The 22,395-nt window shown below is 42.5% G+C and overlaps 1 protein-coding gene across 7 annotated transcripts in view; it reads left to right on the top strand.

Moving 5' to 3' along the window:
* Window positions 1–19,376, top strand: part of pias2 (protein inhibitor of activated STAT, 2) — a 93,919-nt gene extending 74,543 nt beyond the window's left edge. For 2 of the 7 annotated variants that reach the window (XM_073064025.1, XM_073064027.1), the window contains 4 exons: window positions 7–187; window positions 3,766–3,902; window positions 8,870–8,907; window positions 11,341–15,629. In XM_073064025.1, coding sequence (XP_072920126.1) covers window positions 7–187; window positions 3,766–3,902; window positions 8,870–8,907; window positions 11,341–11,538 — 554 coding nt within the window. In that variant the 3' untranslated portion in view covers window positions 11,539–15,629. Of the gene's footprint in view, window positions 1–6; window positions 188–3,765; window positions 3,903–8,869; window positions 8,908–11,340; window positions 15,630–19,223 lie in introns of those variants that run through there. The other 5 variants (XM_073064028.1, XM_073064026.1, XM_073064032.1 and 2 more) reach the window with 5 other exon arrangements.
* The last annotated feature ends 3,019 nt before the right edge of the window (window positions 19,377–22,395 follow it).

Raw genomic sequence — 22,395 nt, 5'->3', positions numbered from 1 at the left:
TTCCAGCAGGTTCAACAGTCTCCAACAAGACTGGTTCTGCTGTACCAACCAGTGAACCAAGTAGCAATAAAAAAGTTGAGGTCATAGATCTGACACTTGATAGTTCCTCCTCGGAAGGGGAGGAAGAACCTCCGCTGAAAAAAAGATGCATATATCCTTCTGACACTGAAGAAACCACCAATAAAAGGTTAGTGGGATTTCTATTGTACTTGTTGCTTTTATTCTAAACAGCTGTCTGTTCTTTGTTCCCAGTTACTGAACTTGTTTCTCCTGGGCCTGCCTTTGTCCCTGTCATCACTGCTACTGAATATGATAACTACATGTGCTGTACAAATGTTCTGTGGAGCTAATGAGTAGAATTGTTATTCAGTAGTGGGGAGAGAGCACTACAGCTGATCCTGTGTCTATCCTTGTAAAGATTAACACTACAGCTAAGTTCTACATTGCAAGTCCATTCAGGATTCAGGTTTATTTGTCACGTGTATACGAAACATACAGTGAAATGTGTGCAGTAACAATCAACATGGTAGTGCAAAGATTAGTGTGACGCTATTACAGATGGGGTTGTTGAGTTTGGAGTTCAATTCCGATGTTATCTGTCAGGAGTCTGTAATCCTCCCGGTAGAACCTGTGGGTTTCCTTCAGGTGCTCCAGTTTCTTCCCACAATCCAAAGACGTACCAGTTAGGAGGTTGTAAATTGTCCCATGGTTAAGCAGGGGTTAATCGGGTTGCTGGGTAGTGCAGCTCAAGAGGCCAGGCGGGCCTGCTTCGCGCTGTATCTCAATGAATAAATATATGCAAAGGTGTGCCAAGGGCAGCCCGCAAGTGTCGCCACACTTCCAGCGCCAGTATAGCATGCACATAATGCTCGGCAGAACAACACAGAACACAACAAGAAAGGAAACAACAGCAGCAAAACAAGCCCTGTTCTTCCCTCCTACCCACCATACAGAGTCCTTTAACCCCAGAACGGCCCTCCAGAGACCTGTAGACTTTGGACTTGTTCTTTGATTAGTTGGAAATATCAAACGTAATTTCCTGACAAATATTAAGAAATGTAATTTACGGATGTGACGTGCAGGTAACGAGTTTATAATTCACAAACAGGAGAAAATCTGCGGATGCTGGAAATCCAAAACAACACACACAAAATGCTAGAGGATCCCAGCAGGCCAAGCAACACTATGGGGAAGAGTAAATAGGCGATGGTTTGGGCTGAGACCCTTCTTCAGTCCTGATGAAAGGTTTCAGCCCAAAACATCAATTATTTATTCCTTTTCATACATGCTGCCTGACTTTCTGAGTTCCTCCAGCAATTTGTGTATGCTGTTTCAGTTTATAATTTACGAGTTTTCCCCTTCACTTTAGTATCAAGTGATACACTCAGTTTTCTTATGCAATGGCACAGTTTGTAAACTGAGAACTCCAGATATTCTCATAGTCCCCTTCCTCTGTTTAAAGCTGTGTTCTGGAAGCTCTCTAATGCTAAAAGTCTGTGATGATTAGTGTCATTCTTTCATTCATTGTTATTATTTTGTTTTAGTTAACTTGGCTGAGGCCATGATTTCCTTAGGATAGTTGGATTGCTATCAACTTCCCTAATGTGAATACCAGTGTAAAATAATAGATGTGAACATCCACCATTTCCCCCCACCAGCAAAAAAAAAGCATCAGCACCCATCACCGAGCACTCAAGCACAAGTAAAGCAATAGCAAAGACACAGATTTGCATTTACTCCAAAGACTTTGCGTTTCACCTGGCATTCGACATACCACAGGTGTGCATTCTCTCTCACCCTCTCTCTCACCCTCTCTCTCACCCCTCTCACCCCCTCTCACCCTCTCTCTCTCTGTCTCACCCTCTCTCTCTGTGTCTCACTCTCTCTCACACCCTCTCACCCTCCCTCTCTCACCCTCCCTCTCTCACCCTCCCTCTCTCACCCTCCCTCTCTCACCCTCTCTCTCTCACCCTCCCTCTCTCACCCTCCCTCTCTCTCACCCTCCCTCTCTCTCACCCTCCCTCTCTCACCCTCCCTCTCTCTCACCCTCTCTCACACCCTCCCTCTCTCTCACCCTCCCTCTCTCTCACCCTCCCTCTCTCTCACCCTCCCTCTCTCTCACCCTCCCTCTCTCTCACCCTCTCTCTCTCTCACCCTCTCTCTCTCACACCCTCTCACCCTCTCTCTCACACCCTCTCACCCTCTCTCTCACACCCTCTCACCCTCCCTCTCTCACCCTCCCTCTCTCACCCTCCCTCTCTCACCCTCCCCCTCTCACCCTCCCTCTCTCTCACCCTCCCTCTCTCTCACCCTCCCTCTCTCTCACCCTCCCTCTCTCTCACCCTCCCTCTCTCTCACCCTCCCTCTCTCTCACCCTCTCTCTCTCTCACTCTCCCTCTCTCCTTCTCTCACCCTCTCTCTCTCACCCTCTCTCTCTCACCCCCTCTCTCTCACACCCTCTCTCTCACACCCTCTCCCTCTCTCTCACCCTCCCTCTCTCTCACCCTCCCTCTCTCTCACCCTCTCTCTCACCCTCTCTCTCACCCTCTCTCTCACCCTCTCTCTCACCCTCTCTCTCTCACCCTCTCTCTCTCACCCTCTCTCTCTCACCCTCTCTCTCTCACCCTCTCTCTCTCTCACCCTCTCTCTCTCTCACCCTCTCTCTCTCTCACCCTCTCTCTCTCTCCCTTTCTCTCTCTCACCCTCCCTCTCTCTCACCCTCCCTCTCTCTCACCCTCCCTCTCTCTCTCTCTCTCTCTCTATCTCACCCTTCTCTCCCCCCCCTTCGCCCCCCCCAATAAGGAGGAAGGAGGTGTCTTCATTTTTCCCAGTGAGTGGGGAGACATAACAAACAACTCACTGGTTTATGATGTTAAAAGTCTGTTGCATCGCTTTTTCTGAGCTCTGTTCTCAAATATCTTGAAGATCCCAGGTCTTTGGGAACACAGCAGTAGATTTTCCGACTCCCCTGACAACGTATAGGTCTCCTGCCGTTACACCCACCCTCAATCCGCCCATTTCCAGAGCCCTGAGATCTTGGGCTTCCAAATCCGAGCCGGACTCTCAGGCCGAACCCTTGGCGTGCCGAACAACAGCCAGTCCTGAAACCCCGAGAACAAGTCCCATTCCCGCAAAGAACCGGTCAGCATGTAAATCCAGGTCAGGGTCTTCCAAAGAATCCTGAAAGGGAAAAATAAAGATATTAAAGATGAAAATGGAGCTGTTTCCAAAGAAGCAAGCAAAGTAGTAGCTGTTTAGCGCCATCTTAACTTTGCCTTGTTTTACTTGTGTACTTAAATCCATCACCCCTACTGTAGCAAAGCTTGGTAGAGCCGTCAGTCCTGGGCCAGTCTTTCATGTTTTCCTCAGTGCAGCCCATCTTGTTGTATCCTTCCTTGCCCAGGGATGAGGTCTTTGGAGCTTCTATTGGCATTTCTGTAGCTCTGGGTTTTAATGGGATGGGGTTGCTAACCCCATTCCCAACGCTCCTTCTTTTGCAGCCGAGCTTGAGACTATTCAGGACACTTACTTTTATTTAGTGTCACAATTCTCAGTGTTTGATGTACTCACATTGTTCAACATGTAATATTGTACATGTTGTAAGAGGGACTATTGGACATTAAATGGCATTGGACCCTGTAAGGATTGAACTGAAAATTTCTCTCTACTGTATTTACCCACTGGGCCAGCTGATGACAAAACTTGTTAATAAATTATCAATATTTATGGAAAAACTGATTTTTTAAAAATGTTTCCTTATTGCAGTGTTCTGGCTTATCAGCCATCTTCCGTTCGGTTGCCAAATGTTACCAGTGTCGATACAAGTTTCCTGCCTCAGTTAGCAGATTATCCAGCCACATTCCATCACTCAACAATGGCAGCTCTTCCCCCTGAGATTCAAAGTAAGCACTACATAGAATGCCATTTTGTCAATTTCTCCTGTTTCTCTTGCCTACTCATAGCTTTCTTCTTATTGAAGAATTGTCATACGGGGAGTATTTCTGCATTTGTTTATGGTGTTGGGGAAGTTTATAGGACTCACATGTAGGTTCAAAAGTAAACATGCTGGACTTGGCCTTAACCAGTCATGTCTTGTATTAAGCTGCTCCATTCAGTGTTGTTTAACTTCATTTCCAGTGCACAAGTGTAAAAGAGAACAAAAAATTGTTACTCCGGATCTGATGCAGCACAAAAAAAAGTAAATACTTCAGATACCTTATGTACATAGATTGTATATCATAAAGTGATGCGAGGCACAGGAATGTTTGTACATAAGGTGACTGTTGGGAAATGTATAATAATGCATTTTGGTGAAAGGAACAATAGTATTGACTGTTATCTAAATGGGGACAAGGTTCAAACATCAGAGGTGCAGAGGGACTCAGAAGTCTTTGTGCAAGACTCCAGAAGGTTAATTTACAGGTTGAGCTGGTGGTAAAGAAGGCAAATGCAATGTTGGCATTTATTTCAAGGGGAATAGAATATAAAAGCAAAGGGATAATGTTGAGCCTTTATAAGACACTAGTCATGCCGTACTTGGGAGTATTGTCTGCAGGTTTGAGCCCCATATCTCAGAAAGGATGCATTGTTATTGGAGAGAGTCCAAAGGAGGTTCAAAGGTCCTATTTAATGTATACAATATACATCCTGAAATACTTTTTCTTCGCAAACATCCACGAAAACAAAGTGCCCCAAAGAATGAACAACAGTTAAACGTGAGAACCCCAAAGTCCCTCCCCAATTCCCCCCTTCGGCGCATAAACGGCAGCAAGCAATGATCCCCTCCACCTACCAGCCAAAAAAAACTCATTGGTACCATCACCAAGCCCAAACGTGTACTAAGTAATAGCAGAGACACAGACCAAAGTTACCCCAAAGGCTCCGCATTTCATCAGACATTCAACAAACCACGGGTTCTCTCTCTCCCTAGTAAGGGAGAAGGAGGTGTCCCCCATTTTCACAGCGAGCGGGAGACGTAACAACAGCCTGCTTGTTTATGATGTTAAAAGTCCATTTCATCACTTTTTTCGAGCTCTGTGTCCAAAGATCACAGGCCCACAGCGAAAGATTTTCCAGCCTCTCTGACAACACATGAGTCTCCTGCCATGATGCCGACCCTTGATCCACCCATCTCCGAGTCCCAAGATCTTACACTTCCAAACACGAGCAAGACTCTCAGGCCGAACCCTTGGCATGTCGAATAACGGCTGGTTGTGGAACCCCGAAAACGAGTCCCATTCCTGCAAAGAACCGAAGCCTATGTGTAACTCCAGGTCAGGGTCTTCAAAAGAACCCTGAAAGGGAAAAATAAACATATTAAAGGTGGAAATAGAGCTGTTTCCGAAGATGCAAGCAAAGGAGTCGCGGTTAGGTGCCATTATCCCTCCTAAGCTCCTTCACGAGGATGATTCTGTGATTGAAGGGGTTAACATATGAGGAGTGTTTGGCAGCTTTGAGCCTGTACTCACTCATTGGAATTTAGAAGAATGCATAGGGATCTCATTGAAACCTACCTAATGTTGAAAGGAATAGATTGGGTGGAATTGGAGGAGATATTTTCAATGGTGGAGGTATCCAGAACTAGAGGGCATGGCCTCACCAGTGAGAGGCGGCTCTTTTGAACTGAGGTACGGAGGAATTTTTTTTTAGCCAGAGAGTAGTGAATCTGTGGAATGCTCTGCCACAGGCTGCGGTGGAGGCCAAGTCCATGTGTATATTTAAGGTGTAAGTTGATCATTTCCTGATTGGTTAGGGCATCAAAGGATATGGGAAGAAGGCAGGTATATGGGGTTGAGTGTGTTCTGGGATCAGCCATGATGAAGTGGCCTAATTCTACTTGTGTCTTATCGTCTTAAATATATAGATTGATTGTATGTCCATAAAGTGACACTATAGGAGTGTCTGTACATAAGCTGTCTGACTGGAAATGATAAAGTAGTGGTGGTTGGGGGTGTGGAGGGGTGAGTTAGTGGGTGAAGCTGTTTGAGTAAGTAACTGTTTTTGAGTCTGGTTGGTGGGCTTGGCGTGGATGCTACAAAGTCTCTTCCCTGATGGGAGTGGGACAAACAGCCTATGAACTCCATGAATCCTAACACGATTTTACTTGTTTTCTCTATGTACCTGTAGTTTTAATATCTCTCAAACACTGATGGAGAAATTTTGAGCTTTGAATTGCTGTAGTTCTGGTTGAATTTGATGAGCTTCACAACAGTATGTGAAGTATTACGGTAGTGATTCAATTACTGCTCTAGCAGTTAGTTCTGGCTCACTGACAGACTTGAATCTTATCAGGTAACTTTGGGATTTTGATTCAAGTATCGTGGGTGCCATGACTTAGCGGTTTGCGCAATGCTCAGGATGTTGGAGTTCAAAGTTCAATTCCGACTTCTTCTGTAAGGAGTTCGTACATTCCTCCCTGTGAACGTGTGCGTTTCTTCCAGATGCTTCGGTTTCCTCCCACATTCCAAAGATGTACTGGTTAGTTGGTTAATTGGTCATTGTAAATTGCCCTGTGATTAGGCTTGGGTTAAATTGTTGGGCTGGAAGGGCCTGTTCCATGCAGTATCTCTAAATAAAAATTTAAAAATAAAAACTACATGAAATGTGGAATTTCATTTCTGTAATTCTAGTTGCAGTAACAATTACTATGAAATTTGTGGTTTTAGTTAACACCAGAAATAGGAGTGAGCCATTGGGACCCTGTGTGGCCTCAGTGACATATCTGTACTGTCAGTTAAATTCCATTTGCTCTTCTTTGGCTCACTTCCCAAGCTGGTCTAGATCCTCTTGTAGCATATATTCATCAAAGATTATTGATAGCCCTGTTATTAATAACTGATTATTGATACCCAGTGCCGTGTTAATGACTTTGTTACACACACAAATGCTAGAGGAACTCAGCAGGTCAGGCAGCATCTATGGAAAAGAGTACAGTCGACGTATTGGGCTGAACCCTTTGGCAGGACTGGAGGAAAAAACGCTGAGGAGTAGATTTAAAAGGTGGGGGGAGGGGTGAGAGAAAAACAAGTTGCTAGAAACACCTTTGAGTCTGATTGGGTCATATACTGCGTTCGGTGCTCCCAGTGTGGCCTCTTGTACATCAGTGAGACCCGAAGTAGATTGGGCAACTGCTTCGCCAAGCACCTACGTTCCATCCACCAAAAAAAGCAAGATCTTACAGTGGTCACCAATTTTAATTCCATTTCCCATTCCCATTCCGATATGTCTATCCCTGGCGTCCACTGTAGTGATGAGGCCACACTTAGGTTGGTTGGAGGAACAACACTTTATATTCCTTTTGGATAACCTCCAACCTGATGGCATGAACATCGATTTCTCGAGTTTCTGGTAGGGCCCCCAACCCTCCCCCTCCCCCCCACCATTTCTCATCCCCTTTTCCTCCTCTCACCTTACCTCCTTGCCCACCATCACCTCCCTCTGGTGTTCCTCCCTACCCCAGCCCTCTTTTCTCTCTTCCATGGTCTTCTGGCTCTTTCACCAATCAACTTTCCAGCTCTTTACTTCATCCCTCCCACTCCAGGTAACACCTATCACCTTGTGTTTCTCTCTCCCCTCCCTCACCTTTCAAATCTATTCTTCAGCTTTTTTTTCTTCAGTCCTGCCGAAGGCTTGTCTTGAAACGTTGACTATGTTCTTTTCCATAGATGCTGCCTGACCTGCTGAGTTCCTCCAGCATTTTGTGTGTGTTGCTTGGATTTCCAGCATTTGCAGATTTTCTCTTGTTAATTACTTTGTTGTCCAATGACCAGTGCGCACTGATCCCTGTGGTGCACCATTGTCCACAGCACCACCACCCCCATCTGAAATACAACCTTCCACAACCACCTCTGCTTTCTTCTGCCAAGCCAGTGTTATATCCATTTGGTTAGTTTAACCTGGATTCCATAAGGAACTTTGTCAAAAGCTTTGCTAGAATCCGTGTAAACCACATCTACCCCTCCTGCCCTCATCATTGCTCTTGGTCATCACTTCAAAAAGCTCAATCACATTTGTCAGGTAGAGGTTTTCCAATACTCAAGATCACAAAGGCTTTTCCTAATCTGTGTCTTTTTCTCGCTGAAGTTTACAAGAATGAGAGTGGATCTCATTGAAACCTATCAAATATTGAGAGACCTTGACAGAGTGGATGTTTCCTATAGTGAGAGAGTCTAGGACCAGATGGCACAGCCTCAGAATAGAAATCCATTTAAAACAGAGATGAGGAATTTCTTTAGCCAGAGGGTGGTGAATCTATGGAATTCATTACCACAGATGACTATGCAGGCCAAATCAATGAGTATATTTAAAGCAGAGGTTGATTAGTTCTTGATTAGTTAAGGTTACAGGGAGACTGCATGAGTGGTTGAGAGGGACAATGTCAGCTATGATGGAATGGCAGACAGTTTTGATGGGCTGAATGATCTAATTCTGCTCCTATGTCTTATGGTCTAAATTAAAGTCATAATCTTATAAACCTCTATCAGATTTCTCTTGAGTCTCTGCCGTTGCAGATGAACCAACTCAAGTTTGTACAACCTCATTATAGCACATACTCTCTAGTCAAGACAACATCCTGGTAAACCTCGTCTGCACGGTCTACAGAGTCCCCATATCCTTCCTGTAATGGGGTGACCAGAGCTATATGCAATACTCCAAATGCAGCCCAACTAGAGTCTTATACAGTGGCAACATAATTTCCTGATTGTCAACTAAATGCCTCAACTAATAAAGGCAAGCATGCCATATGCCCTCTTAATCACCCTGTGAACCCTAGCCACTTTCTGGGAGCTATGAACTTGATATTGATTTTATTCTGTATTTCAAGTCTTACAGTGCTTTTTCTGATTTGGAAATGCAATTTTTTTTTCAGATTTGGACTTCTTCTCATTGTTTCAGAGTGATCCTCAGGTTTGTATAGAATGTAGCTTTTTGTAGAACTTCTGGTAGAGATCTTGGAAAAGGTCTTTAAAAAGTTTGCTCTCCCCATTGAAGGTTTCTGCAGTAACTGAGTTATTTCTCAGCTGGAGTGTGACATTACAAGAAGTATTTTTTATTTTGAAATTTTGAGAGGGCAATTCTCATGACACTCTTAATGCCTTTCCATTGTGCTTACCTGGTGCTTCTCCATGTTCCCTCTCGGCCACTGACTGGACCCCCCAACCCCTACACCTTTTTGTGCAGTTTGACATAACTATTCATGAAACATTAAGCAGATCCATCAGTGATGATTGCTGCTGCAAATATTATGGCCCTGTTCAGTCATCTAGAACATGGAACAGGCCCGTCGGGACACAATGTTGTGCTGAACCAATTAATTAGTATTCAAATTGCCAACTAAACTAATCCCCTCTGCCTACACAATGTCCGTATTCTTTCATTTCACTCACATTCATGTGCCAACCTGAACATCTCTTAAAAGTCTCTAATGTATCTGCTTCTACCACCACTTGAAGCAGTGCATTCCAGGCACCCACCACTCTGTGTAAAAATACCTGCCCACATCTACTTTGAAATTACCTCCCCTCACCTTAATCGCATGCCCTCTGGTATTAAACATTTTAATCCTGAGAAAAAGTTTTGTCTACTCTATCTAGGCCTCTTATAATTAAAACCTCTGTCAGATCTTCCCCTACCCTCCATCACTCCAGAGAAAAAAAATCCAAGCTTGTCCAATCTTCTATGGAGTGGGGGCGGGAGGAGTAAGAGGGAACTGGTGCTGATTTGGAGAAAAGCTTTATCTTGGTTTTTTAGAAATGTGCTGGTATTTCCTTTTCCCTAACAAGGGTTCCCAACCTTTTTTATACCATGGACCAGTACCATTAAGCAAAGGGTCCATGGATCCCAGATTGGGAACCCCTTGCCCTAACCCATAAATCTACTTCAAGGATGGGCACTGAATCCAAACCAACATCTGGAGCAAGAAGACATCGTGGGACAGTTTTGGAATATAAATTCACTCATTTCTTCCACTTTATGAATATAGAGGAATGGAAGTTTGTCATTTTAAGTATTTATTGTCAGTCTCCAGCAGAACAAAGCTCCCAATAATGTTCTGTGACCAGATGTTTTAGTTGTAAATTCGGAACAGCAACTTGATGTCACTGCTAGAATGTTTTGTGTCCTACAGAAACCCTTTCTGCCCCCCTCCCAAATAAAAGTGGAATTCAGGGATAACTTGGTGTTGTAGGAACTTGGTTTATATTAGGATATTTACATGAATTGGATTGGATTTGAAATTGTACTTTGGAGATGAAAAGTTAATGTTGAACCCACTTGTTTTTGCTGTGTTTATCTGCAATCTTTTGTTCCAAACAATCCATGTATTTAAGTTTTTTTCAGACAGCTTCATTTTTTAGTTCCATAAATCATACTGTCGTTTCTAGAAATCTTAAGATTAAAAACAATATTCTGCTGATAAGCAGCATCTCTGGGGAGAGAAACCAGGTTCTTGTTTCTGATTGGTTCTATTCTTTTCTGCACACGTTGCCTGAATTACAGAGCATTTCCAGCTCCCTGTATTTACTTGATACGTTTTCTAATTATGCACCTCTCTGCAAATTCTGGTATGGCAGAGATACCTAATGCATTCTTGTTCACAAATTATGGAACTACCAAATGCAAGGCCAGAGTTATGAAGGCTCGGATGAAAGATTTTTAACTTAAATAATATTTATGCATAGTGAAAGGGAAAGTGGAATTCAGAATTCTCCCGCATTTCTAGAACATGATTGTATGCTTTTTACTCAGTATAGTTGCCTCTTGGTTTTAGTACACCTACTTAATATTCCTTTGACTTTCCTTCCAGTGATCAGTTAATTAGTTCTAGGTTAAAACTAGACAATAAGTAAATTTCCATCTTATAGATATTTTGTTCTAACAATTGCTTTATAATTTGAGACTTAACAAAATTGCTATCTGTTTTGTAAATTGTAAAGCTAATTTTGAAAGTTCTGGTCAATTTAATATCCAAAGTGATGCATTTTTTTTCTTCTTGTACCCATCCCAAGTTGTGCATAATTTTGCAGTGCTCACCATTTGGTAATGAGTAAGATGATAGGTCAGCAGGTGTTTTATTTTAAGGACTAAATAACACTTTAAAGTAAGCAACATTAATAGTAATGCAAATAGGATGTTTAGGGTTTTGGAAATTATGGTGTGACTGATGAGCCCTGATTTCACATCTACACTTGGGTCCATGTGCTGGGCCAAACACTAGTTTTATGATAGGGAACTTTATTAGAAACTGTAGGGCTGTCCTTTCAGTGACAAGTTCTGTTGCCAAGTTATTTGAGAGCTTTCAGCTGTGGGGAGGTGTTCACTATTTTATTTCCTCGAATGCAGTACTGTCAGTCTATATTCCTGGACAATCTCTCTTCTGCTGTGGGAGCACCGACAATGACACCCACCACCGTTGGCGGAAGCATCATCTCGACCACTCAGCACCATGAAGGCAACAGCAGCAGCCGCACAGAAACCGGGGTGGTAGCAGGAGGCGGGACACCAGCCAGCAGCATCCCGGACATCATCTCTTTAGACTGACTGGCCTCATGGACTTTATCTTTTTTTATTCACTTGCTGCAACAGGAAAGGTGGGATTGGAGGAGGAATGGGGAAATGGCAATCATACTGCAGCCAAGGACCTGGACTAAGAGTTACTGTGCATTCTTCACAAGGCTGCCTCTTTATTTTTGTTTTTAAATACCAAGAGCCTTGTTGACTATCAGCATTCAGTGAGACTTGCCCTGTACAACACTCCCTTATATGGGTATGGAAACAAGAAAGGACGACAAGAACTGAGAATTTAAGTCTGAAATCTTGCCGGAAGTACCTGACCAAAGTGAACTTGCGGTACAATGAAAGCAGAAGACCAGAAAAACCTGACATTTGTTCTGTTGCAATTAATGTAATGTTTTATTAATGACCACAAGTGAAATTAGCAGTGATTAGTTTTTCTTCGGCCAGGTGCCTGGCTATCCACAACTCTCCTTTAAATATACATTATCTCCATAAAACTTTGAATTATTGGTGCTGAATTGTGAAAAGCATTATAGCCTTGGCCACTCCTCAACCATATCCTGTCGTTGAGGATAAATACTGTAAATCCTGACTCAAATGCAATAACTGAGCCAGAAGTTAACATCTTTGAATAAGGCATTGTATTAATCAGTTCTGAAATTTAATTCTTTAATGATTAAATTTCTTATAAACTTGTATCATGTTTCCAGGATGGCAAAAAAAAATTCTTTATATGGTATCCATTCTTCTTTCAGTCTGAACAGTTTTCTAATCTTAAAATGGTGCACAATTACTTAAGGCTGGTTAACAAATAAATTTCAAACATCCCTTCCACCAGTCATTGTTTTGCACAGATAATGTAATGCCAATATAACCTGTAGGACAGCTGATACTTTAATTTCATCTTTATCTTTGACTTATTTGTGCAGGAATAAATAATCATTTTTAATATTAATGATTATTATTGTTTGCTACTTGACAAAAAGGCACATTTTGTAGAGTTGGTTGTGCTATAAGCTGATATTCAGCTTTCCTATCAACCTTTGATTAAGACCTTAAAACAGGAGCAGAACTGCTCCACCATTCCATTATGACTGACTCATTATCCCTCTCAACCACATTCTCCTGCCTTCTCTCCTTAACCTTTGACACCTTGTTTAATCAACCTTTGCTTTAAATACACTCAATGACTTGGCCTCCACAGCTGTTTGTGGCAATGAATTCCATAATTTCATCACCCTCCAGCTAGAAATTCCTCCTCATCTTTCTCTATTTTGAGGCTCTGCTCTCTGTTCCTAGACTCCTTCATTATAGGAAACATATTCTTCACGTCTACTCTATCTAGGCCTTTCAATATTCGATAGTTTCCAGTGAGATTGCTCCCTCATTCTTCTAAATTCTAGCAAGTCCAGGCCCAGAGCCATCAAGCCCTTCTCATGCTTTAAGCCTTTCATTCCTGGGATCGTTCTCTAGATCTCCTCTAGACCCACTTCAATGCCAGGATGTCCTTTTTTAGAAAAGGAGCCCGATCTTACCTTTGACTTATTTTTGCAGGTATAATCATTTTTAGTGTTAGTGATTATTGTTTGCTTCTTGACAATAAGGGACATTATAAGACATAGGAGCAGAATTGAGCCATTTGGCCCATAGAGTCTGCTGCACCATTCAATCATGGCTGATCCTTTTTCCCCCTCCTTCTCCCTGTAACCCATTGATGCCATGTCTGATCAAGAACCTATCAAGCTCTGATTTAAATACATCTAACGACATGGCCTCTACAGCTGCATAGACAATAGGTGCAGGAGTAGGCCATTTGGCCCTTCGAGCCAGCACCGCCATTCAATGTGATCACGGTTGATCATCCACAATCAGTACCCCGTTCCTGCCTTCTCCCCATATCCCCTGACTCCGCTATCTTTAAGAGCTCTATCTAACTCTTTCTTGAAAGCATCCAGAGAATTGGCCTCCACTTCCTTCTGAGGCAGAGCATTCCACAGATCCACAACTCTCTGGGTGAAAAAGTTTTTCCTCAACTCTGTTCTAAATGGCCTACCCCTTATTCTTAAACTGTGGTCTCTGGTTCTGGATTCCCCAACATCGGGAACATGTTTCCTGCCTCTAGTGTGTCCAATCCCTTAATAATCTTATATGTTTCAACCAGATCCCCTCTCATCCTTCTAAATTCCAGTGTATACAAGCCCAGTTGCTCCAATCTTTCAACATATGACAGTCCCACCATTCCGGGAATTAACCTTGTGAGCCTACGCTGCACTCCCTCAATAGCAAGAGTGTCCTTCCTCAAATTTGGAGACCAAAACTGAACACAATACTTAAGGTGTGGTCTCACCAGGGCCTTGTACAACTGCAGAAGGACCTCTTTGCTCCTATATTCAACTCCCCTTGTTATGAAGGCCAACACATTAGCTTTCTTCACTGCCTGCTGTACCTACATGCTTACTTTCAGTGACTGATGTACAAGAACACCTAGATCTCGTTGTACTTCCCCTTTTCCTAACTTGACACCATTCAGATAGTAATCTGCCTTCCTGTTCTTGCCACCAAAGTGGATGACCTCACATTTATCCACATTAAACTGCATCTGCCCACTCACCCAACCTATCCAAGTCACCCTGCATTCTCCTAAAAATCCAATTCATATTTCACACTGCCACCCAGCTTTGTGTCATCTGCAAATTTGCTAATGTTACTTTTAATCCCTTCATCTAAATCATTAATATATATTGTAAATAGCTGCGGTCCCAGCACCGAGCCTTGCGGTACCCCACTAGTCACTGCCTGCCATTCTGAAAAGGACCAGTTAATCCCTACTTATTGTTTCCTGATGTGGTAACGTCAGGTAACGTGGTAACAGCTGCATGTGGCAACATATTCCACAAATTCACCACCCTCTGGTTAAAGAAATATCCTTTGCATCTCTGTTTTAAGTGGACGCCCCTCTATCCTAGGGCTGTGGCCTCTTGTCCTGGACTCCCCCTCCATGGGAAAAATCCTTTCCACATCTACTGTGTCTAGACTTTTCAGTATTCAAAAGGTTTCAATGAGATTCCCCCCTCATCCTTCTAAATTCAAATGGGTACAGACCTGGAGCCATCAAACATTCCTTGTATGATAACCCTTTCATTCCTGGATTTATCCTTGTGAGCCTCCTCTGCACCCTCTCCAATGCCAGCACATCTCTTCTTAGATGAGGAGCCCAAAACTGTTCATGATACTCGAGAGGAGCCTTCACCAGTGCCTTATAAAGCCTCGACATCAAATCCCTGCTCTTGTATTCATGACCTCTTGGAATGAATGTTAACATTACATTTGTCTTCCTCACTATCGACTCTACCTGCAAGTTAACCTTTAGGGTGTTCTGCAGAAGGATTCGCAAGTCCCTTTGCATCTCAAATTTTTGGATTTTCTCCCTGCTGAGTAAATAATTTTCATTTATTTCTACTACCAAATTGCATGACCATGCATTTTCCAACATTGTATTTCATTTGCCACTTTCTTGCCCATTCTCCTAATCTGTCTAAGTCCTTCTATTGCTTTCCTGTTTCCTCAACACTACCTGCCCCCTCCTCCAATCTTCGTATCATCTGTAAAGTTGACAACAAAGCCATCTATTCCATCACCTAAATCATTGATATACAGCTTAAAAAGAAATGGTCCCAATCACAGGACAAATTACAATAACCAATTAACATACTAACTGGTACATGTTTTGGACTGTGGGAGGAAACTAGAGCACCCAGAGGAAGCCCCCATGGTCACGGGGAGAATGTACAAACTCCTTACAAAGGGTGTTGGAGTTTAACTCTGAAGACTGACACACTGAACTGTAATAGCATCGTGCTAGCCACTGTACTACCACGGTGCCTATCCTGACTTAAATAAAAGAGCAGTGACCTTTTTTTCCCCTCTATACAAAAAAACTCTGCGGTATTGTATCACACTGTGCATATGTGAATTCAAAATCCAAAATGAGATGAAGAGTCTTTGAAAGGGAGTCCATAATTTGTGGGAAAATGCTACAGTAGGAAATTCCATCTGGCCCTTCAGAAACTGAATGCATTGCATTTGAAAATGTAATAAATGATCTGGGTTATGAATCTTGGTGTAAGTACTGTATTCAACTCAGGCTTAAGAGGATCACATCTCACTGCTTAGTGCTAGAAGATGTAACAATTTTATTCAATGTAGTTCAGAACCCATCCTTCAGGGAAGACTCAGGCAAGTATGCAGAATTCCAGGAAAAGAATGATTATTTTTGCTCACTTGGCTATTTGTGATCAATTCTTTAACACATGCATTGAATCAGACTATTTTGCTTCTCTATTAATTGCTTTGTAATCAATTAGAATGAGAATCAAGTTTAATATCTCTGGCACATTGTGGAATTTGTTTTGCGGCAGCAGTACATCGCAATTAAAAACTAAATTACAATAGAAAGGATATATTTAAAAAAAGAAAATTTGATAAATAATGCAAAAAGAGAGAGAATTTCAGTGGTTGTATTTTATGGTTTCATTCTCCATTCAGAAATCTGATGGCAGTGGGGAAGAATTTGGTTTTCTGAAATGTTGAGTTTAGGCTCCTGTACCGCCACCTTGATGGTAGCAATGAGAAGAGGGCATCCTGGGAGTCGGGGGTCCTTAATGATGGATGCTGGCTAGTGCCCACGGTTTCTGCAATTAAATCAATTAGAGGATTGCCTAAAGGATGTGATTGCATGGTGATGGTTACTGTGTCAAATAATACTATGGCAGTTGCCAGATTCAAGTGCTGAGTATTCAGAAAAGTTCACATGAGTCACGGCACAGAAACGGGTCCTTTGGCCTAATGAGTCTATGCCAAACAAGAATCCTGTCACTTAGAATAGTGGAGCACGAGAACAGGCCCGTTGACTCTCAGTGTTGTGCCAAACTAAATAAATTAATAATCAAATGGCCAACTAAACTAATCTCTTCTGCCTCAATGTCCATATCCCTCCATTTTCCTCACATTTATGTTCCTATCTAAACGTCTTTTAAAAGTCCCTAATGTATCTGGTTCCATCACCACTTCAGGAAACGAATTCCAGGCACCCATCACTCTCCATATTTAAAAAAAACTTGGTCCCCATACCCTTCGAAATCATTGCCTCTCACATTAAGTGCACACATGCTGACCAAGTGTCCAACCTCAGCTTGTCCCATTTGCCATATCCTTTTAAATGTCAACTGCCTATGTACCTTCTAAACGTTAATGTACCTATTTCAACCACTCCCTCTGGCAATTTGTTTGTTTGGGTTGAAAATTATATCTCTCCCTTCTCACTCTAAACTAATTCTCATGTTTTTGATTCCCCAACCCTGGGGAATCAAGACGTTAATTCTAGGATAACACAATAAGAATGTTAGAGGAGCTCAGCATCTATGGAAATGAATAAATAGTCGAAGTCCTCTAACCCTTCCCTCTTTTTCCATTCCTCACTCTGGCCTCCTACTTCTTCTCACCTGCCTATTGCCACCTCCTGGTACCTCTCCTTCCCTTTCTCCCATGATTCACTCTCCTCTCCTATCAGATTCACGAACTTTGATAATAAATTAATCTTCTTCTCCAGCTCTTTGCCTTTTTAACCCGTCACCTCCCAGCTTCCTTACTTAATGGTACGGAAGGGACACAACTTGAGATCAGAAAAAGCTGAATAAAGTTGCAAATGCAGCTAGCTTCACATGGGCACTTTCAAAAGATGACATCCATCATTAAGGACTCCCATCACCTAGGACATGCCCTCGTCTCATTACTACCATCAAGGAGGAGATACAGGATCCTGAAGACACACACTCAACTTTTAAGCTTCTTCTCCTTCATTTCTGAATGGACCATGAACATTACCTCAATATTTTCCCTCTCTTTTTACACTACTTATTTATCTATATAATGTAATTTATTGTTTTTATTACTCTGTACTGCTGCTGCAAAACAACATATTTCATGGCATTTGCCAGTATTAAATCTGGTTCTGATTCCTCCCCACCCACCTGGCTTCAGTTATCACCACCTAGTTTGTCCTCCTTCCCCCTCTTCCCTCCCCCCCACCTTATTCTGGCATCTTCACTTTTTCTTTCCAGTCCTGATGAAGGTTTCACAACCCATAACGTGGAAATCTTGTGTTGATTAATTCTAGGATGTTAAAAACTAAAAGGGGGTAGACACCAGAAAAAGGTGGGGGAGGGGAAGGAGAATTGCTCCAAGGTGACAGGTGAAGTCAGGTGGGTGGGGAAGGTAAAGGAGAATCTGATAGGAGAGGAGAGTGGATCATAGGCAAAAGCAAAGGAGGAGGGTCATCAGTGGGAAGTGACCAGCAGGTGAGGAGAAGAGGTAAGAGACCGGAGTGGGGAATAGAAGAAGAGAGAGGGTGGGGGAATTACAGAAAGGAGTAATCGATATTCATGCCATCAGGTACCTCGACAGAATACGAGGTGTTGCTGTTCTACCCTGACAGTGGCCTCATCATGGCAAAAGAAGCTCCAGGTCTCTTGGTACTGTGGTTAACTCTTAGTTGTGTAAAAAGCCTCAATGATCTTCATGTCAGATAGCTCCTCACCAAAGAGCTTAAACTATGTACAAATACTTTCAATTGGAACAGGGAGGCAAAATAAAAAGAACCATCTTTAGTTATTTATTTGGGCATACAGTTCCGAACTGGCATTCTGGCACAATGAGCCACCTTAACCTGCTAGCCCTGGTACGTCTTTTGACTGTGCGAAGAAGCCAGAGCACCCAGAGGAAGCTCACATGCCAGAGGAGGAAAGTACAAACGGAAAGCACTGGAATTGAACCCTGAAAGCCAATGTCGCGAGACTACCGTGATGCCCCATTGTGCTTTTTTCACCCAAATGCCTCCTTATTGACACTAAAAATTCTAGATGAGATATCAAAGCATATAAAAGACAATGAGATTTATAGTAGCATTTTTAAAATTTTAATTGCCTTTTTCCTCCCCTTAGAGGTATGTACCTGTACAAGAGGCCAAAAAGCCTCCATTCACACACCGTTTCTGCATCCACTGATGAAAGGCACTCCAAATAAACAAGGAATAACTCCCAGCAAACAATTGGTCTGAACTAACTTATATAATTAACAGCCAAATAGGACAAAATTCTTAACAGAACCTGTCTCCTTCAATGTTCAAAGTAAATTTATTAACAAAGTACATATATGTCACCATATACAATCCTAAGTTTCTTTTTGTGGACATTCACAGTAAATACTAAGAAACAAAAAAAAATTAAATAATAAATAAATAAAATAAATATTGAGATCATTAGATGACGAGTCCTTGAAAAGGAGACTGTAGGTTGTGGGAATATTTCAGTGATGAAATAAGTGAAGTTATCCCCTCTGGTTCAAGAGCTTGATAGTTGAGGGATAATAACTGTTTCTGAATCTGCCTGTGTGAGTCCTGAAGCTCGTGTACCACCTTCCTGATGGCACCTGCAAGAAGAGAGCATGACCTTGGCAGTGGGGTGCCCGATAATGAATGCTACTTTCCTATGACAATGTTCTGTGTAGATGTGTTCAATGGTGGGGAGGGTTTTACCCATGATGGACTGGGCTGTATCCAGTACTTTTTGTAGGCAGTCTCCAAGAAAACAGAAATAATTTTGTTGTTTATGCTGTAGAAAATGGGATAATTTAAACAATGTGTTCTTCAACAGAAATCCTGCAGTGATCTGCTGTCACAGTTGGCAAAGAAGCTAGGTAACCCAGATAACTAGTGAGGAGCGACAAAAGCACCAGCCAAAGCGAAGATGGTCTTGAACCAGGTCTTTATATTTAGTACTACAAATAAATTTACAAAACAACTTTAACATTTGTTCATATGATTGATTGTTCATTAAATATGGAAATATACAACTCAGAAATGAGGTGGCTAAGACTCTTGTCCATGCTGTTGATGATGCTCATCTATGTTAATCCCATTTGTCTGATGAAGAGTCTCGGCCTGAAACGTCCACCATTTATTGCCCCAGCCCCTCCCCATAGATGCGACCTGTTTTGCTGAGTTCCTCCAGCATTTTGAACAGAGAACAGTACAACACAGTACAGGCCCTTTGGCCCACAATGCTGTGCTGATCTTTTAATCAGTGTAGATTAATCTAAGATCAATCTGAACTTTCCCTCCCACATATCCCTCCATTTTTATATCATCCATGTGTCTATCTAAGAGTTTCTCAAATGCCCCTACTGAATCTGCCTCTACCACCACCATTGGCAGAGTGTTCCATTGAGGCCCTCTTTTGCTTGGGGTCAACCATGGATGATGCATCCTAGCCAGGGCAGTACAATATGGAAAGCCAGCTGTCATCCATGCAGCTAATGAATCCAAAGAAAATGGAAAAGACTGATACAGGCTTGCACCACTGGCATTGCAGAAGTTGTCAGTCAGTGTGCAACTCAATATAGGACTACCTTAGGGATTCCAGCTCCAGAAATTTCCTCAGGGTTACCCTCAAAGACTTCTCCATGAGTAGGTATAGCTGCAAAGCAGCAGAGGTTTGAGATCAGAGTTTTCCTTCTCCTAGATGAGCTGTCACCCATGGCTGACAAGCCCCATCTGCCCAAAGTGATTGTTTATAAGGCACCTGTAACCTGCGTTTGCCCCTTCTGTCAGTAGAAAGTTCTACCGATGAAGCCACAAGTGAAGGTTGGGAGCTGGACTTGGTTGTCAGAGGCTATTTGAGACGCATACCTTTAGGAGCATTTAATCGGTAATGGGACCTTGCCCCCACTACTCCCAAGCCCTCCCCCCCCCCCCAGCGCAAAACTTTTTCAATTTGCATTTAGTGGTTCAGTAATCTGATGGTTTGGCATCTGACTGATGGAGTCCACAGTTTCGCACTCTCCCCGCAGCAGCCCAGAAGCCTGGTTTCTACCTTGCCTTAAAACTTACCAACTCACTGCAAAATTGATTGCGCTTCTGTGTACCAACATTTTAAACAATGTGAATTCATAGAGTCTTAAAGTATTAATTAAAATAGTATCCAGTGTCCAGCGAAGCTGGCTCTGTATTCTTTTTCGAAGAATGATGGGTGATCTAGGTGAAACATGAGGAGACACAATAGAGTAGATACCAAAATTATTTTCACTACTCAAGAGAATTTTAAACCATGCTACAAAGAAATTTCTTCTGGCAGTGTGCCTCTAGAATTCTCTGCCTCAAAGAGTTGTGCAAGCTGCCCAGCACAAGGAATTAAAGACACAAGAGATTCTGCAGATGATGGAAGTCCCGAGCAACACTCACGAAATGCTGGGAAAACTCAGCAGGTCAGGCAGCATCAATGGAAATGAATAAACTTTCAATGTTTTGGGCAGAGACCCGTCATCAGGACTGGAAAGGAAGAGGTTAGAAGCCAGAATAAGAAGGTGGATGGGGAATGGGGGGGAGGCAAGGGTATGGAGAAGAAGGAACCTGATAGGATAGGAGAGTGGCCCATGGAAGACAGGGAAGGAGGAGGGGCACATGGGGAGATGTTAAGCAGGTGATAAGAGGTAAAAGGCTAGAATGGGGAAATAAAAAGGGGAGGGGGAGAAAATTACCAGAAGTTAGAGAAATTAATGCCATCAGATTAGAGGCTACATTGATGGAATATGCTCCTCCACCCTGAGAGTGGTCTCATTGTTCTAACACCGTGGTGTGACATGTTGGAATTGGGATAGGAATTGAAATGATTCAGCACTGGAAAATTCTATGGCAGATTGAGGGCGATGGGATTTGGTGTGTAGGTTTGATCAGCCACAATCACATTGAATGATTGGTGGGTTTGTGGCATTCTGGAGACTCCTGAATATCCTTTTCATTTGGTTTTCACAATCTCCTCTCTTCTGCACTGGAGAAACTAAAAGCACCTTTGTTCAATACATAGGGATAGCCTTAAGCTTTCAATTGACTATCAATTCCTTCACCTCATCCCAGTCTTTTGTTTTCAGCCTCCTATAATCCTCCAATGAATCCAGTGCCAGCACAAACATCTTCAGGCATAACAATTTCAAACCTCTACCTCTTATTTTAGAACAGGAATGGTTGAACCTTTCTGAACATTTAAAGACCACTTTATTTGTCACATGTACATCAAGACATAGTCAAATGTGTCACTTGTGTCAATGACCAGCACAATCCGAGAATCTGCTGGGGCCACCTATAAATGTCGCCATGCTTCCAATGCCATATAGGATGCCTACAACTTACTAACCCTATGTTAGTTGTGTCTTTGGAGTGAGGGAGGAAACCCACATAGTCCTAGAGAGAACATACAAACTCCTTATGGACAGCAGTGGGGTTTGAACCCTAATGTTACAGCAGGCACTGTAAAGTGTTGCACTAACTGTTTGCAATTACATTTCAAATTGTTTCTGGACTGTTTTTGTTCCAATTTCATATTTACAGACTGTGACCTTGTTGACTGTGCTCTGCAGCCTATTACCTTGACTCTTCTCTGCAGATTAACAAGGTGGTTCTCTTCTCACCAAGTTGTGATGGTTGCCTGACACAAAACATCAATTCCATTCCTGTCTGCTGCCCAAACTCCTGATCCCTTACAGAGTTTTCAGCACAGATTCAAGCTTTAAGCAAAAGATAGGACAAGGAAGAACTGAAAGGCAGGTGTAGTATAGAATTCATCTCTTGTTGAGATAATCAATCAATTAGAACTTAAGGAAAATAATTTCCATAGCTTTGAGGAAAGAACAGGAGATGGGACCACTAACTGGATACTGAAAGATCTGGAGAGAATGGATACAGAGAGGATGTTTCCAATAATGAGGGAGTCTAGGACTGGAGAGAACAGCCTAAGAATAGAAGGTTGTCATAGTAATAGCAATAAGGAGGAA

This window comes from Hemitrygon akajei, chromosome 13 (genome assembly GCF_048418815.1).
Source record: "Hemitrygon akajei chromosome 13, sHemAka1.3, whole genome shotgun sequence".
NCBI lineage: Eukaryota > Metazoa > Chordata > Chondrichthyes > Myliobatiformes > Dasyatidae > Hemitrygon > Hemitrygon akajei.
The sequence above is the reverse complement of the archived record's forward strand: the minus strand, read 5'-3'. Positions and strand labels throughout refer to the sequence as shown.